General features: G+C 39.1%; 1 protein-coding gene across 1 annotated transcript in view; it reads left to right on the top strand.

The window, feature by feature from the left end:
- The window catches only part of LOC139319854 (1-phosphatidylinositol 4,5-bisphosphate phosphodiesterase zeta-1-like), a 67,954-nt gene that overhangs the window by 45,979 nt on the left and 2,339 nt on the right, over positions 1 to 19,636 (top strand). Inside the window, exons 10-12 of the mRNA XM_070947904.1 lie at positions 7,311 to 7,483; positions 12,868 to 13,000; positions 16,006 to 16,155. Of these exons, the coding sequence (XP_070804005.1) occupies positions 7,311 to 7,483; positions 12,868 to 13,000; positions 16,006 to 16,155 (456 nt within the window). The remainder of the gene's footprint in view (positions 1 to 7,310; positions 7,484 to 12,867; positions 13,001 to 16,005; positions 16,156 to 19,636) is intronic.

Raw genomic sequence — 19,636 nt, 5'->3', positions numbered from 1 at the left:
GAGCAACATCTGACAGCGGTGGCTAGGGGGGCCTTTGCACAGGTTCGCCTGGTGCACCAATTGCGACCCTACTTGGATCAGGAGGCTCTCCTCACAGTCACTCATGCCCTTGTCACCTCACGGTTAGATTATTGCAACAAGCTCTACATAGGGCTACCCTTGAAAAGCATTCGGAGACTACAGTTGGTCCAGAATGCAGCCGCGCGAGCTGTTGTGGGTGCACCTAGGTACACCCACATTACACCAGTTCTCTGCGAGCTGCACTGGCTCCCTATTGGTCTCTGGTCACAATTCAAGGTGTTGGTTATTACCTTTAAAGCCCTACATGGCTCAGGGCCAGGTTATCTTCGAGACCGCCTTCTATCGAATAGCTCCCTGCGACCAGTAAGATCCCACAGAGTTGGTCTCCTCTGGGTCCCGTCAGCTAAACAATGCCGGCTGGCGGGCCTGCGGGGGAGGGCCTTCTCTGTGGCTGCCCCGGCTCTCTGGAACCAGTTACCTCCTGAGGTCCGGACCATCCCCACCCTATTGGCCTTCCGAAAAGCGGTGAAGACCTGGCTTCACTGCTGGCTTCACCTGGGGCTGTTGATCTCATTTCGCGATCTGACAAGATCCAGCCATGAATGGTATGAATGGGTTTTAATGTTTTTAATGTTTTTAATTTTTAAGTGTTTTTATAGTGATTTTTTGAGTGTATTGTGAGCCGCCCTGGGTCTTTGGAGAGGGGTGGCATATAAATTGAATAAATAAATAAATAAATAAATAAATAAATAAATAAATAAATAAATAAATAAATAAATAAATATAAAAAAGGGCCTTGGTAGTACAGTGGTTTAGAGCACCCTGTTATTAACACAGCTGCCTGCAATTTCTGCTGGTTCGAATCTCTCCAAGGCTCAAGGTTGACTCAGCCTTCCATCCTTTCTAAGGTAGGTTAAATGAGGACCCAGATTGTGGGGGCAATAAGCTGACTTTGTATAAATATACAAAAGTATGAAGGCTATTGCTTAACGCATTGTAAGCCGCCCTGAGTCTCCGGAGAAGGGCGGCATATAAATCAAATTTAAATAAATAAATAAATAAATAAATAAATAAATAAATAAATAAATAAATAAATAAATAAATAAATAAATAAATTGCTGCTGATTTTTCTTTGGCACCAGCAGCCCCTATAACTAGTGGTGGTATTCAGCTGGTATTTTATCCGGTACGGGTGAACCGGTAGCAGCAGCTGTGGGTGACTCCGCCCACCCACCCGGATGTATTCACATCCCATTTATCCACGTTTTATGTGGAGGTGGACACATGCACGCTCACATTTGCGAACCGGTAGTGAAGGTAAGTGAATACCAACCCTGCCTGTAACCCTTAAGTGATGGCATCAGTTTTACTGACTTCATTCCTGGTGTGTTTCAAAATGATATACTTTCCTCCCCTCTCAACAACCAAAACAAGGCCTGTTGACAAGGCCATGTAGGTGAGCCCAGTTTGAGGACATTTTTAGCATTACTAGTTTTAAAACAGTGCTTTCTATCCTGTTCTGGCCTTGTCTAAGGGTGGCCTCAAGGTATGCAAAATCTGTTGAGCACGGGTGAAATCCAGCAGGTTCTGACAGGTTCTGGAAAACCGGTAGCGGAAATTTAGAGTAGTTCGGAGAACCGGTAGCGGAAATTTAGAATAGTTCAGAGAACCGGCAAATATCACCTCTGGCTGGCCCCAGAGTGGGGTGGGAATGGAAATTTTGCAATATCCTTCCCCCAGGAGTGAGGAGGGAATGGAGATTTTGCAATATCCTTACCCCAGGAGTAGGGAGGGAATGGAGATTTTGCAGTATCCTTCCCCAGGAGTGGGGAGGGAATGGAGATTTTGCAGTATCCTTCCCCTGGAGTGGGAAGGGAATGGGGATTTTGCAATATCCTTCTCCCAGGAGTGGTGAGGAAATGGGGATTTTGCAGTATCCTTCCCCTGGATAGGGGTGGGAATGGAGATTTTGCAGTATCTTTTCCCTGGAGTGGGGAGGGAATGGGGATTTTGCAATATCATTCCCTCAGGAGTGGGGAGGGAATGGAAATTTTGCAGTATTCTTCTCCTGGAATGGGGTGAGAATGGGGATTTTGCAGTATCCTTCCCCTGCCATGCCCACCAAGCCACGCCCACCAAGTCACACCACGCCCACCAAGCCACGCCCACAGAACCGGTAGTAAAATAATTTGTATTTCCCCAATTGAGGCTTGTTCAGGGGACTGGCAGTGACTGGGAATAATGACTGGACATGAACTGGAAGTGGGGATAGCAAATTTCATGCCAGTATACTGTGTTTCTCTGCCAATTCAAAAAAGGTTGTAGCAAAGTGTTAGGATAAGAGTAAAAACAACAACTCTGTAACTGTTCTCCCAAGCATGGAGTTAACTTCGCAGCTTTGAATAAAATATTGTGATGCTTGCAATTAGAAATATGTTTTGCAGAGTCCTGGTTGAATAACTACTGTAGTTGTTGCATAGACATAGTCATACATTCTAACAATTAATTCCAACACATAATTAAAGGAGAAGGAGCTTTGTTTGAGAATTGCAGGCTCGTTGGAGAAGGCGGAAAGGGGCATGAATTTAAAAGGCTTAGAGATGGCAGTATGGCTCATTGATGAACTGGACTTTCTTAAGAAAAAATGATGGAGATTGTGAAATAGACTTATATCTATTAGAAGACAACTGTTAAGACATGCTGTGGTTCAACAAACTTGTACAAAAACTTTCTGAACAAGTGCTGTGTAGATATTCACAGCAGAGTTCTATGACTTTGGGGAGATCTCAATTATAATTTGAAGGAAAAAAATTATTATTAAGAATCAGTTGAAGATATTTGATCCTGGACAGATCAGATATTGTAGAATGACTGCAGGAATTTACGGTAGATTAGAAACTTTTGTGGACTTTCTGCATGTCAAATACAATAATAGATTGGGGAATGTTTTATACATATGTTTATACACACACACACACACACACACACACACACATATATATATGTGTGTGTGTGTGTGTGTGTGTGTGTGTGTGTGTATAGTTAATATTTCGGGTTTCTTCCCGTGTAATTGTGGATATATCCCTAAAAGGGTAGAAGCGACGTTTCGGCAGAATCCCATCTGCCATCATCAGGCTTATGCCAGTAGTCATTTTGCACTAACTGACGTTGGAATTTCAAATCTGGTGCTGGTATTCTGGGATGGCTCCACCTTTTCATTCTGATTGGTTGGGAGTCCCAGTATGTGTTTATTGGCTTGGCTTCGGGTGTATGGTCGGTTTTTCTCCACTAGGTGGCAGGGCTTTATCTTTGTGGCTGGTTTGAATATGATTTGGTTGGGATTTTTTTGTGCAATGTTTGGTCCATGTTCCACATATGGTGTCAAGATTCGTCTATCTATGAGAGCAGGTTTCCAAATAGTAGGCAGACGTGAAGTGTCATCCTGTTTATTCATGCAATATGGTCTTTTTTTCATTTCTATTGCTTCTCTGATTATCCTGCCATTGAGATGTTCTATTTTTGCAACTGTTTTTGTTTTATTAAAATTAATGTTGTGTCCTGTTGTATTTATATGTTGAACTAATGATGATGTGTGTTCTTGCTTTTGTATTGAGTTTTTGTGTTCCTCGATGCGCACACTCATTCTTCTGTTGGTCTGTCCAATGTATGTTGATGGGCAGGAAGCACATGGGATTTCATATATGCCTTGATCTTCTAATTCTATTTTGTCTTTGGGGTTTCTCAGAATGGACGATATCTTTCTATCTGTGCAAAATATGGTTTTGATGTTGTGTTTTTGTAGTACTTTGCTAATTTTATCTGTTGTTCCCCTTATATAGGGCAAGATGGCTTTCCCATTGTTTTGTTCCTCTTGTTGTTTTTTATTCTGTCTTGGTGTTGTATGTTTGATCATATTGATGACTTTATTTCTACAGAACCCATTTGATGTCAGTACATTAGTTAGTGTATATAATTCAGTTTGTAAATGTGCTTCATCAGCCAGACGTTTAGTTCTTGTGGTTAATGTTTTGGCAACAGAGTTTATTTGTGCTGGATGGTGGTGTGATTTGGCGTTGAGATAGCGGTTCGTATGTGTCTTCTTTTGATAGATGGTATGTCCTAAGGTGCCATCAGATTTTTTATAAATTAATACATCGTGGAAATGTAACTGGTTTTCTGATTCTATCTCCATGGTGAACTTTATTTTGGGATGGAGGCTGTTCAAATGTACTAAGAAGTTTTCCAATTTATCTCTTCCATGTGGCCAGATCACAAAGGTGTCATCAACGTATCTGAGCCATAATTTTGGTTTGTTAACAGTTTTTTCTAAGGCATTGGATTCGAATTCTTCCATGAAAAGATTAGCGATGACTGGTGATAATGGTGATCCCATTGGTGCACCTTCTACTTGTTTATATCTCTGTCCTCTGTGTATGAAATATGTGTTGGATAAACAATGTTCTGTTAAGTTTGTGATATGTTTTGGTAGTTGATATTTGTTTTTAATTGATGACAAGGCTTCTTTGACAGGTATTTGTGTGAATAGTGATACAACATCAAAGCTTACAAGAAGGTCACTTTCTTTTATGTGTTGCTTTTTTATTATTTGTATGAAATGGTATGAGTTCTGTACATATGAAGCAGCAGATTCTGCATAAGGTTGAAGATGTTTTGCTAAATATCTGGCTAGATTTTGTAAAGGTGAGCCTATGGAACTTACTATGGGTCTGAGAGGTATTCCATCTTTGTGTATTTTTGGGAGGCCATACAGTTTTGGGCATTTTGATGATTTTTCTCTGGGGATAATTTTTTTGTTGGATTTCTTTACTTATAGTACTTGATTTTATCTTTATCTTCGTGGTTTTTTCTAGATATGTTGTTGGGTCTGTGTTTATGGGTTTATATGTGGCGTCTTGAAGTAAGTCAGACAGTTTCTTTTCATAGTCCACTGTGTTCATTACTACTGTTGCATTGCCTTTATCTGCTGGTAATATCATTATGCTATTATCATTTTTTAAAACTTGCAGTGCTTTTTGTTCTTCTTTTGATAAGTTGCTTTTAGGTGGTTTACTAGTACATAGAATGCTGGTGACGTCATGTCTGACTTTATCAGCATCGTCAGCACTGAGTTTCTTTAGGCTGGTTTCAACTTCGCATATGATGGTTTCTATTGGAATTTTATTGGGTGCCACTGCAAAATTAAAGCCCTTTGCTAAGACATTTGTTTCTGCTGTTGTTAATTTTCTATCGGAAGCATTGTATACTACTTGTTTTAAATGATGTTGTGTTGTGGTTGGAGGTTTTTTATGTTCTAATTTCTTAAGTTTCTTTGAATGTCTGTAAGTTTTATGAGTGGTTTCTATTTCAGATCTCCAGGTGGCAAGCTGTTTTATTTTGTCCCATAATATGGGGTGAATAATATTGCTTATCTTTAAGTATGAAGCTAATAGATCCTTGTTTACTTGATCTAATAGGAATCTTTTGCTATGGATTTCATTTCTAAGTAATGCCATTTCAGTTCTTTTAAGAATACGTTGGATAGATGTTGTGTGGGTATGGAACTTCAATTTAAAGCAAGATGGTATTATATTTTGGTCACGACATTGACATAAAAATGTTAAATCACACAGTATTCGAGATCTTTTTATCTCTAACTTCTCATAAGTTCTGGTAAGTTTATACATCTCCTCCCCGTAGAGGTTTGATATTTGTTTATGTAAGTTTTCACGGGTATGTATGTGTGTATAGTTAATATTTCGGGTTTCTTCCCGTGTAATTGTGGATATATCTCTCTATATATATATGTATCATATATATATATGTCTTTGGTTATTTGGGTCTTCTCCCACGTAAAATTGGAAGTGTCTTGGCGACGTTTCGACGAAGTCTCATTCGTCATCTTCAGGCTGGTGTTCTCGGCTTCGTGCTTCCAGGAGCACGAAGCCGAGAACACCAGCCTGAAGATGACGAATGAGACTTCGTCGAAACGTCGCCAAGACACTTCCAATTTTACATGGGAGAAGACCCGAATAACCAAAGACCTACATACAAACACCCGCGAAAACCTGAGAAAACATATATATATATATATATATATATATATATATATATATATATATATATATATATATATATATAATTTTTTTAAGTGTACATCCATATTATGTGTGAACGGTGCTAGATCTGAGCATCATTCCTATTGATCCAATTTACCACAATATTAGTGTTCTTTTTCATATTCATCGAATTTAAATAATTCTCTCTGTATTATTTAAAGATATATAAAAAAGCCTAACATCTACCCTGTTTCCCCGAAAATAAGACCTCCCGGGATAATAAGCCCAATTAGCTTTTGAGTGCATGCACTAAAATAAGCCCTCCCCGAAAATATTTGACTTCATGCGCAGCCGGTCCCCGCCATTTCCTCTGGTTAGGGTTAGGGAGACAGAGCTGGAAATCAGGTAAGATGGCAAGAGGATCCCCGTCTTGCTCAACGTGCCCCAAAATAATAAGACCTCGAAAATAAGGCCAAGCACTTATTTCGGGGTTCAAAAAAATATAAGACAGGGTCTTATTTTCGGGGAAATACGTTAAAAGCCTTTAATCTTTCTATCTATTATTCTTTAATTTTTATAGAAAAACAAATTCCCCCTATCTAATTTATTTCTGCTTCTCCAACTTACAATCAAGCTAAATTAATATTTTGAAAACCATTATTTCTAACCATCATCTCTTGCCCTTATTAGTGCTTCTATTCTTATCCGGGTTTTTTTACTCATTTCCCACACTTCTCCTCTTATCTCTAACGTCATCTCTATCTTTCTTATCTAATCCTAACATTTGTCCCAATACATTCTTATATTGCCACTTCTCCCACATGTCTGCTATAACAATCTATATATATATATACATTAATAGATTGTTAATGTGGCTTTTAAGTTTAGGTCTTTTGTTGAGTACCTATTAACTTTTTTTCCCCAGGAGATAGATGGTAAGCCAAATTACTTGGATAAATAGAGCTGTAGAAGTTTATAAATTGTAGACCTGTTTTGCAAGGAAGGGGGGAACTATTGCTGTTGAAATATATTTTTCAGTATTCAACTAGGGGAGATAATTTATGTGTATTTTTTGGTTTTTATGCACAATTAATTGTCTTTCTTAGTTTTGATTTTTTTTTTGTTTCCTTTTTTTTCTGTCGAAGGTTGTATCTTAACTTTGGAAATAAAATTTAAAAAATTATTTAAAAAAGAGAAATATGTTTTGCTTTAATTTTAATTTTTTTCTTACAGTGGCCTTAAATTTCCAAACACCGTGTGAGCAGATGGATTTACTCATTGGAAAATTTTTGGACAATGGAGGCACTGGTTACATTTTGAAACCAGAATTCTTGAGAAGAAGAGATTCTGCTTTTGATCCATTTAATGTTACTGATAGGTATAATCCCATTACGCTAACAATAAAGGTAAGGCAGTTTCATGGAAACTTCAACCTATCTAAGGAACAATTCCTTGATATCACGAACTGAGCTACAGTAGTGGCCAAAATTGTGGAAACCTTTTGGGAAAAGTGTATTTTCTAAAACTAGCTAATAACACCACTTTTTTTTTTGGAGTAGTACCATAAAATTATATATCAACGGAAAGATAACTTAATCAAGAATGTAATGCAATAACTTTTATGAAGGATTTGCTATTAGAATAGCAGTTACAGTATAAAGGAGAAAAGTGAAACACGTAGGAAAAACAAGATATAAAAAAATGATCAGCCTGTCAGTTAATACTTAGTTGGGTAACCTTTAGTATGAATTATGGCCTTACAATGTCTTCTCAAGGAGTGAACCAAGTCTTTTAGTTCTGCAGCTGTTCTGATGTGAAACCAAGATTGAATGATTGCTTCTATTAACTGGGTTTTATTGCTGGGTCGCTTCTTCTTTAGTTGGCTCCATAGATTTTCCCAGGCCATTCCAGCAGTGGAATATGATTATCTTGAAACTCAAAAAAAAAAAAAAAAAAAAAGTATTGGGCAGGTATTTTGGGAATGGACAACTTCTCCCACAATATTTTATGTTAGAGACAATTTGAAGGTATGGAGGACTTTTTAAAGTGGCCTGATCAGAGGTGGGTTTCAGCAGGTTCTGACCAGTTCTGGAAAACCGGTAGTGGAAATTTTGAATAGTTTGGAGAACCGATAAATACCACCTCTGACTGGTCCCGCCCCCATCTATTCTCCCAGCTGATCGGGAGGGAATGGGGATTTTTCAGTATCCTTCCCCTGGAGTGGGGGGGAGGGGAAATGGAGATTTTACAGTATCCTTCCCCTGCCACACCCATCAAGCCACACCCACCAAGATATGCTACACCCACCAAGCCACGCCCATCAAACCGGTAGTAAAAAAATTTGAATCCCACCACTGGGCCTGATCCAAGGTCCTTGTAGATCTGTATATTTTCTTGAAAACAAACATTCTGTTTTAATGATTCGTTTATCAGGTTAGGAGTATCCTGTAGCCAAGCTTGCATAAAATGTTGCTTCAATCTTTTATTAAATTCCATTCTAGAACTCTGAAAACTTTTTATCCGGCACGCATAATCCTAACTTGATTAAATTGATAGGCAATCCATTCAAGATAGTTTTTTAAAAAAGAAGTGTTCTTTCGCTGAATTCTGGAATTCATCACCATCAAGACTCGTAAAAGACACCAGTGTAGGAGATTAAATGAAGTCTTAGAGAATTGGTTTCGCAATAGGTATTATTAAGAAAAAGTTTCACATTAAAAGGCAGTATATTCCTGATATAGAAGACTGAGAATAGAGGATATCTTTCTCATTCATGTAACTGATGGACTTTCCAGAAACATCTGGCTAATAGATGTTGGGAGTTCCAAGTAGATGGCCTTTCTACACTTGCCCCTAACTGCACCACAAAACTGTCTAAAGGTAAAGGTTCCCCTCGCACATATGTGCTAGTCATTCCCGACTCTAGGGGGCGGTGCTCATCTCTGTTTCAAAGCCGAAGAGCCAGCGCTGTCGGAAGACGTCTCCATGGTCATGTGGCCGGCATGACTTAACACCAAAGACACATGGAATGCTGTTACCTTCCCACCACCTGGGAGGAGTGGGGAGGGCGTGGCCAGAAGAAAGAATGTTATTTGGGCTATATATTTCCCCAGCTATCTCTATTCCCCTCTCCCTTTCCCACAGCTCTATCCAGCCTTGTTGTGGCAACCCTGAAGACATTCCAGGATGGCCCCAGGATTGACCCCTTCTGCTTTTGTCTCACCCTGGCCACCAATGAGATTAAGTCATCCTTATCAATACTGGGTCCATATTCTTCTACCTTATTCCATCCATATCTAAGGACAATCTTTCATGTGTGCAAAATCTGTTTGGCTTTTGTGACCTTTGAAGGGTATCTGATGACTGTCAGTGACTAGGAATTGAGGCAATAGAGGTCAGATAGGAACTGGCAATGGTAGCAACTCCTTTCATGCCAGTACTTATTTATTTACTCAAGGATGGGCACCTAGCTTTTCATCTCTGCAGTAGGCAAAAGAACCTTAGGGTATTTTCTCCCAAGATAATTCCTCTGCTTTGACTGATCTCCTTCTTAAGAAGCTTATGATCAACTTCTGAAGAATTTTATGCTTTGTACTGCACTGGTGAGACCACCCTTGGAATATTGCATCCAGTTCTGGTGACCACAACACAAAAAGATGTTGAGACGATTGAAAGAATGTAGAGAAGAGCAAGAAAGACTATTAGGGGGATGGATGCTAAACCATATGATGAACAATTGAGGGAACTAGGTACAGTAGAACCTCTGGTCATGACCATAATTTGTTCTATAACATTGGTCCCAACCCGATTTGGCCGTGACCTGAACCTAATTTTGGAAATTTGGTGCTTACAAAAAAATGGTGCAGAAGGGGAAATCGACCGCAAAAAAGGAAGGAAAATGTGATTTTTTTGGTTGGAACCTGATTTGGTCGTGGTCAGAAGCATTCGTGACCAGAGGTTCTACTGTATGTCTAATGTAGAGAAGGACTAGTGATCATATGATAGCAGTCTTCTGCTACTTGAGGAGCTCTAAGAGCGAAGAGGGTGTTGACCTATTCTCCAAAGCATCTGAGACTAGAAATAATGGGTGGAAGATCATTAAAGAGAGATCAAACTAAGGAGAAATTTTCTGATATGAGAACAATTAACCAGTGGAATGCATTACCTCCAGAAATTCTGAGTGCTCCATCACTCAAAGTATCCAACAAGAGACTGGAAGCTATCCATCTGGAATGATACAGAGTCTCCTGCTCAGCCAGGGAGTTATACGAGAAGACTCCAAGGTCCCTTTTAACCCTATTTTTCTACATTGTATGTACAATTCCAAAAATCCACTGAAGAGTATTTTGAAAAATCACATTAAAAAAAAATCCTATTGAGTTATTTCTAGCAGAATAGCCAACAGGTAGTGTGTACCATTGAACTGCTTCATGGTCATATATTCATCTATTTTATGGAACAGACTTTTGGTCCAGGATGTTCCTGTGTTGGATTCATTTTGTATTATTTTTATGTTTCAACTTTTGTTTGAAACAATTAAATCACATATCATGAACATTTTCTCCTTTCCACATCGTTTAATGAAGCACTCTTGAGAGTCAATGAGTTTTTCTATAACATTGATTCCAGGGTACAACCTTCTTAGAATATATTAAGCTAATTGTTAAAACTCAGGAGATTTGAAGATTATAATATCACTGAGGACTACATTATATGCAACATTAAATCACCTCAGCCCAAACAAAAATAGAGTATCCACTTAAAAGTATCCTCCTTTAAAAACTACCTCGTTTAGCAATTGCTTTATTTAGTGTCCATTTGTGGACAGTGATGAACAATTTTATGACCACTCCTGACATTAACAACTTCACAGATCTGAAAACCAAAGGAAAGCTGAAGTAAGTTTGTAAGCTTTCACTTAGCAATCATTTTGCTTATTGAATTAGTTATCCTTCCCAATTGTTGTCACTAAATGAGAACCACCTTGAAATACGATTTGAAACTTGATTAAAAAAAATGTGTAGAAGGCCCATTATTTGATACGGTATTAACTTTCAACAATAAAACAGTATAATGTATAAAAAACAGACTGCAAGATAAATCAACCTTAACCTACCATTTAAGTTTAAAAACTCACTAGAGAAGAGCCTAATGCTGGGAAAGATTGAGGGCAAAAGAAGAAGGGAATGACAGAGAACGAGGTGGCTGGATGGAGTCACTGAAGCAGTTGGCGTGAGCTTAAATGGACTCCAGAAGATGGTAGAGGACAGGAAGGCCTGGAGGAATGTTGTCCATTGGATAGCAATGGGTTGCGATGGGTCGGACACGACTTTGCAACTAACAACAAAACCATTTAAATAAACCATTAAAAATAGTTTACATGATATGGATTGTGGGATCAATGAAATCTACAACCTAATCCCTCACTGCATCCAGTTTTATGTGGACTAATCTTCTCTCCCAGCCTTGGAAAACGGTAGCTAAGGGGGTGGTGATGGGGATGAACTGCCCCCTAAATTAGAAATGTGGGTGGGGCAAGATTTCAGAGGAGACTTGCAAGACTGATGTCAGCCTTATGACGTAGAACAGACAGGAAACATAATATCAGTTGAACAATCTTTATTGTAAGGTTACATTAACTGAATCTTTCAAGTCTGAAAGTGCTTCTCCCCTCCTATTGTCTTTACAGCCCACGAAACTAGGGAGGGTTTCTTCTGAGCCTCTTGTCCTCCCCACATTCCCTCTGTGGGATCAGCTGCCTTTTATCTGACTGTTCCCTTGGTTATGTCTTTTTGCCCTGTCTCCCAAGGTCATTTCCAGATACCATGATATCCACCAAATTCTTACGTGCAAAAAACAGAGGGAGTAAGGAATTATTGATTAGGTGAATTCTGGATTCACTTTTATCTTCACATGGCTGGTGAGAGGGGATGTCTATCCATGTCTATCCTACCCTCAAAATGACGGTATAGAGCACTGCACACCAGAACAACTAGGCACAAGAACAGTTTTTCCCCGAACGCCATCACTCTGCTAAACTAATAATTCCCTCAACCTGTCAAACTAGTTACTATATCTGCATTACTCTTAATCTTCTCATCATTCCTATCATCCATCTCCTCCCACTTATGACTGTATGACTGTAAGCTTGTTACTGGTATCCTTAAGATTTATATTGACTGTTTCCTAATATGATTTGATTGCTTATTTGTTCCCTATGACTATCATTAAGTGTTGTACCTTATGATTCTTGACGAATGTATCTTTTCTTTTATGTACACTGAGAGTGTATGCACCATACAAATTCCTTGTGTGTCCAATCACACTTGGCCAATAAAGAATACTATTCTATTCTATGTATGAAAATACCCAGGATTGTGCAATTGTAGGAGATGACCAATCTGAGCTCAAGGGTAGGGTAAATGCATAATCAATTTGGAGTCTTGAATCAATTTTCAAGTTTCAAATCATGTTTCAAAGCTAAATATTATTATATAGGTGGTCCTCATTTAGCGACTACAGTTGGGAATGATAACTACATCCCCATAGGAGACCTAAATTCATCCCCCTCCCTTGAAGTCCATTGACTCGTATCTGGTGCCATTTTTCCTTGACCATTAGTAGATCAGATTCTTGAATATAGATAGCATGAAATAAACTCGTCGTTCTTTTGAACTGTATCCTGGCTCCTGATTTCTTTTGCCTGGCAACAATTGAATAATTAATTGTGCATTGATATAATCCAGCATTACTATAAGGATGCATACCAACATAAATGTCTTTTCTCCAGATTATTAGTGGCTGTCAGCTGCCTCCAAGTAACCTCTCCAAAAGTAACAAGGCTGATCCTCTAGTCAAAATAGAAATTCATGGTGTTCCAGCGGATATGACAAAACGGCAGACTTCTGCCATAAAGAATAATGGTAAGTTGAATGAAATAGAAAGGTTTAAGAGTCAATTCAATAATCTGTAAAGCCTATGTATTAAAGTTAAGAATGCATGGAACTGTCTAATTTCTGTCGGTTACAATATTGCGTATATAACAGAGGAGGGTTTCAGCAGGTTCTGACCAGTTCTGGAGAACCTGGTAGTGGAAAGTTTGAGTAGTTCAGAGAACTGGTAGTAAAAATTCTGACTGGCCCCGCCCACATCTATTCTCTGCCTTCCGAGTCCCAGCTGATTGGGAGGAAATGGGGATTTTGCAGTATCCTTCCCCTGGAGTAGGGTGGGAATGTAGATTTTACAGTATCCTTCCCCTGCCACGCCCACCAAGCCATGCCATGCCCACTAAGCCACACCCACAGAACCGGTAGTAAAAAATTTTGAAACCCACCACTGGTATATAACCTTATTTTTCTATTATATCAAATGTTCTTCAGATTATTTTTTTTTTATTAATAGGGGCTTTCAAATGCATAATTTGTTTTGTAAATGGTTTACACAGAACCTTCTGTAATACATGCCATTTACAATACATAAATTTACATACTAACAACAATACATGGTTGTTACAAAAAATATTTATAATTATTATTTATTCATTAAATTTCTAATGAATTCTATATGTATAATGCATGGCTATTATTAATACTCATTTTTGTATGCAACTTTCAGCAACAGGATTGATTTTAACCCAATGACAATTATTTTGTGTTGTAATACATCATATTGCGATACAAAGTTTGTAACATTATACAAACATAATATTCACAAATGGAAGAAGTTTTTGTGTGTAACATTTCCAAAGATATCCCCAGTTTTAAAAAATTTGGATGATGAGCAGAGGAGAAGAGATACAAAATTTATGAATTTATAGGTGTTTGGTTATTTTAGTAGGTCATATCTTTTGGAATAGGAGGGATTGGTGGTTTGTTTGTTTTTTAAATCCCTGATCAAAGTTGCTATTTGTTGATGTGCCAAACAATTGAAGAGTCTTAAAATATAACAGAATAATGAGTCATAAATACAAATTATTTTATATTACCATAGATTACGCCTTTAAACTATGCACACAATTTATTTATTTTATTTTATTATTTTATTTTATTTTATTTTATTTTATTTTATTTTATTTTATTTTATTTTATTTTATTTTATTTTATTTTATTTTATTATTTTATTTTATTTTATTTTATTTTATTTTATTTTATTTTATTATTTTATTAAATTTATATACCGCCCTACTCCCGAAAGACTCAGAACAGCCAAAAAATAAAACACATAGATTACAAAATTTAAAAGAACAATATAAAACCACATTAAATAAATTTGGCCTGGAACAAATTAAAACACCCCCAATACTTAAGACAGATTTAAAATGAAAGTAGTTTAACACTGACACCTGCAATTTTTAAAAATATGTAGTGCAGTTTGTACCTCAGTCAGACCTAAATTAGGGGAAAATATCCACAAAAAACCCCAATTCATTAAGATGAAGCCTCTACAAAAAAAAAAAGGGGGGATATGCTGGAATCAAGAAATGTGCATTAGGGAATAATTGTATACAATTGTGCAGCTTCAGGAAAGAAAAACTACAATACAAGTAGTCCTTAACTTACAACCTTAATGGGACCAAAACCTCCATGCTAACCAAGGCGGTTGTTAAGTGAATCATGCTCAATTTTACAACCTTCTTTTTTATGTGGTCGTTAAGCAAATCTGACTCCCTCACTGACTTCATTTGTCAGAAACCAACTGGGAAAGTTGTAATTGGTAAATACATCACCCGAGGATGCTGAAACCATTAAAAATTCATGCCGATTACCAAGTTCCTGAATTTTGATTATGTGACCATGGTTATGTTGCCATGCTCATAAGTGTAAGGATCAGGTTATAAGTCACTTTTTTCAGAGCTATTGTCTTCGAATGGTCACTAAATGAATGGTTGTAAATTGAGGACTATCTGTATCCATATTTTAGGAAAATATCATGCATTGAGAAGATGTCGGAAAAAGAACAGGAGTACACACATATAATTTTTTGCTTGCTTTCTTGGAAAATTAAATTAGCACAGAATGGGGGAAGTATGAACATTCAGTTTCTTTTGCATATGGCTGACCATGACGTTGCTGAATATCTATTGGCTGTAAACTGCCCAAAGTTGTTTTAAAATGGGTGGCTTTAAAAATGTTTTAAATAAATAAATGAAATATTATTGATGTGATTAGACAAGAAGTATCCCAACAGAACCAGCTATGGGGTGTTCTATATATATCGTTATATTATATACTTCTGTAAGGGACCTGGTGGCTCAGTGGCTAAAATGCTGTGCTTGTCAATTGAAAGGTCGGCAGTTCAGCGGTTCGAATCCCTAGTGCTGCGTAACGGGGTGAGCTCCCGTTAACTTGTCCCAGCTTCTGCCAACCTAGCAGTTTGAAAGCACATAAAAAATGCAAGTAGAAAAATAGGGGCCACCTTTGGTGGGAAGATAACAGCGTTCCGTGCGCCTTTGGCATTGAGTCATGCCGGCCACATGACCACAGAGACGTCTTCGGACAGCGCTGGCTCTTCGGCTTTGAAACGGGAACGACTAGCACATATGTGCAAGGGGAACCTTTACCTTATTATATTTTGCTTCCTTATGGCATTCAATTGCTTTTGAGTCAATACATTCATGCAAAATTTTGCATTAAAAAAAAATAAAACAATGCAGGTATTATAACGTATTATTTCTCCTTGGAGACAAGACCATGTAAACATCTACAGAAGTCCCAATATTTTAAAAAAATCTCCTGGGTTTTAATTTAACTCTTTTGTTTTTGGTTTTTTTAGATATCAGGTTTAACAAAAATCTATTGAGGGCCTGTGTAGGTTCTGAAATAGGGACTAAGGGGGAAAAAGGGGTGCCTTGGTGTTTTCAAAACTCAGAGCACCTCTAGTGATTAAGGTTGAAGCTATTTACAAGAGTTTTCTTCCTTGCTTATTTCAGCTTTGAACCCTAGATGGAATGAGACATTCACCTTTACTGTCCAAGTTCCAGATCTTGCCTTAATACGCTTTGTAGTAGAAGATCAGATGGCGGTTCTTGCCAATGACTTCCTTGGCCAATTTACTTTGCCACTTTTGAGCATGAATAAAGGTAAGGCCATTATTTTCTGGCTAACGAGAGATAACAAGCAGTTGCCTGTCCTTTAAAAAAAACAACAAGAACCCAAGATACAATGTAAGGTGAGGAGAATTACCATCTGTAGCAAAAAAACCTGGCAGCACAATATTTGATTTTAAAGTCCTACCATTAATGTCTGTGGAGATTCTCAGTCATCCAGGTCACGGTTGTCCCAAAGGTGCTTTTTCAAGAGGCAACTGGATTTTATTTCTTCATCCAAGAAGCTTCTTCAGCAAAGGCAGCAAAGTCTACATTCTGGACAGACGGGACTGCTGGTTTGAAAGAGGGGTCAAAGAGGTTGCCTACATTAAATTTGAACAACCCTCTCTCACCAGAGGGGGAGGCATACGACCAGTGGTGGGATTCTGCTGGTTTGCATAGGTTCGGTAGAACTGGTTGTTAACTTTTTGTGCAGTTCGGTGAACCAGCTGAATAATGTGCCTCGCCACGCCACTCCACGCAATGCTCTTCCCAGCCACTCCTCACCTCACCGCCCACCTGCTCTCCCAGCCACCTGGCTGCTCACCCAGCTGGGTGACAGGGCGAGTAGCTAGGCATGACAAGGAGTGACTAGGAGGGGAGGGGCGAGGTGGGGCCAGGCATGGCGAGGAGACACTGGGCAAGGTGAGTGATGTTGAGTTGGCCATGCCCACCCAGTCACATGCCCACCCAGCCACACCTATCCAGCTGGTCATTAGGGCAGAGAACCAGTTGTTAAATTATCTGAATCCCACAACTGGATACAACACCATCTATCTCCTGTTTACAACACAGTCCTTTCAGCAGTTCCAAGAAGTCCATCTGCACTATTTAGATGATCCTGAGGGTACAGATAAACCACCAAGTGGCCTCAACAACTCTCAGAAAGACTGCTAAAGACCAGATGATTGCAAGCAATATAAATCCTTCCATTCCCCATTGTAAGAATGGTTGCAAGAACTGGGCATGGCTAATCTAGTGAAGAGAAGGACTAGGGATGACATGATAGCAGTCTTCCAATATTTGAGGGGCTGCCAAAGAGAAGAGGAAAACAACCTATTTTCCAAAGCATCTGAAGGCCAGACAAGGAACAATGAGGTGGGACTAGGATTGACGGTTTCCCAGTTTCTAGCTTGATGCCCTTAACCACTAGGCCAAACTTCATGAGGGATGCTGCAATTTGTCCTCCAGCAAGACTGACTGGCTATGTTTTGCCCATCCTAACCTAAATATATTATTTTTAATCCACTCTTTTGCACCACAGATTTTAGTTCATATGTAAGGGACTTCATGTTGTGAGATTGTGTCCTACAGAAACTTTTCTAACCTTGTGTGCTTTGGCTTACAATGTAGCCAAGCAGTTAAAGAGCTAAGAGGCTGTGAAGGATGCTAAATTTAGATTCTACATTCTGGTAAGGAACCCTGTCGGTTGTGTTCTTGTTTATGATCATACACACTGTGGTATAATGGATTATTGTAATTGATGATCACTTAAGTCAGTGTTTCTCAACCTTGGTAGCTTGAAGATGGGTGGACTTCAACTCCCAGAATCCCCCAGCCAGCAGCGCTGGCTGGGGGATTCTGGGAGTTGAAGTCCACCCATCTTCAAGCTTCCAAGGTTGAGAAACACTGACTTAAGTGATCATGTATTATATCTAGTTATTATCTGTTGTAATCCCAAAGGTTCTTTTTTCAGGAGGCTGAAGAAGCTTCTTGGATGAGAAGCGAAACGTCTTCAAAGAAATAACTAGAAACTCCAGTTGCCTCCTGAAAAAGCACCTTTGGGACAACCATGACCTGAATGGCTGAGAATTTCTACAGACGTCTGTTGCAATATTTACAGATTTACTGGTGTTTGATCTTCTAGAATTAGCAGTACAGCAAACACCAGAAAATGTTATTCCTGTCTTTATTTTATTTTATTTTATTTTATTGTCATTGTACGTGTATACACAGTATACCCATACAACGAAATTCACTTAACACCCAAAGACCAGGTCCAACACACATAACAATCCCCAAACACACCTCCACCCACCACAAATTCCCCACCCCTGAACCTGTTCTGTCTCTGTACCACGCACACACCCCCACAGACGGCCCGGAGTTAATAAGCCATACGACAAAACTCTTTGATGATAAAGCTGGCAGCAACCCAGTGGCTAGCTGCCAATTCAGACTTTACTCACACAAAACAAAGATTAATCCAAATGCAGTCCAATAAAGCAGGCAAAGTCCAGTAAAGCAGTGATCATGGAGTAATTCCGGTTTTTGCTCGTCACAAACTGAACCGGCCACCACACCCACATTTATACCCTGTGGGGTGTGGTCCAGTGACTCAGCTAATCTCTGGCATGCCTTCCCCTCTGCTGTGCACGCTTCTCCCTGCGCCTCTGTCGAGGGTCCAGCCAGCACTTATCTTCCTCGTCGCTGTCCACCTGTAGCTGCGGGGACGTGCTTGGCTCTGAGCCTATCGTTTGGTCTTCAGTGTCCTCCGGAGGCATTGCCAGAGAGGAGGGTCCTGGAGAGGGAGGCCTTGCCAACTCCTCCCCCTCACTCTCAGAGTCTGCATCTGTTGATAGCCCAGGCTCAGGCAACGAAGCCACAACAGAACCACCCAAACATCCACACAACAGACCAAATATTGCTGTCCAACAGCTCACTGATGGTGGCCCTTTAGTTCATTGTTGAGTGCAATTATAGCTCTGGGATAAAAACTATTCAGAAAATGTGTGGTCCAGGTTTAGCTTATCGGTAGACGAGATATAATACATATCACAACCAAGGGAAGAAACTATACTCTGAATTTAGAGAATAGGAAAACGTCAAACCATATTTAACACACAGACATTGTTCTAATGTGGAGCCTTCTGAAGTCAAACTAGTTTTCAGTTTCCAGCCATCAACTCATCTAGAAATGATCCCTCCAGGAGCTGCAGAAAACCCGTACGTCTCCCTTTTCCAAATGCAGGTTATAAAATATTACTTTGAATTTAACATTACATACACAGCCCAATAAAATAGCCATTGAAATGCTCAGTTATATTTCATGCTAGCTTTTGAGGCCCTTAACCATAATAAAAAAAATAGAAGTTGACAGCACATTGAACAAAGATAAGTCACCGGTAAACAGGACTGAGCATGATTTGAATATTTTTAAATTTACAAAAGGAGGAGATTAAACTCAGATTGCCTTTGTTATCCTTTGCTGCTTTTCTTGATTGTACTGGAACTTCGGTTATATAGTGAGAGTCAGTTTGGTCTAGTGGTCAATGCATCAGACTAGAAAGTGGGAGGCCTTGAGTTCTAGTCCAGCCTCAGCCAGGAAAGCCAGCTGGGTGACCTTGAACCAATCACCCTCTCTCAGTCCAATCTACCTCACAGGGTTGTTGTGGGCAAAAATAGGAGAAAAGTGTGTTGGATAGTTTTACCCCATGGACTTATTTGTAAACATAATAAGGTGGGATACAAACGA

The sequence above is a fragment of the Pituophis catenifer genome, unplaced genomic scaffold (genome assembly GCF_029215685.1).
Source record: "Pituophis catenifer annectens isolate HBS135680 unplaced genomic scaffold, rPitCat1.0.hap2 SCAF_7, whole genome shotgun sequence".
Classification (NCBI taxonomy): Eukaryota; Metazoa; Chordata; class Lepidosauria; order Squamata; family Colubridae; genus Pituophis; species Pituophis catenifer.
Note: the sequence above shows the minus strand (reverse complement) of the source record. Positions and strands in the feature narration are given on the sequence as shown.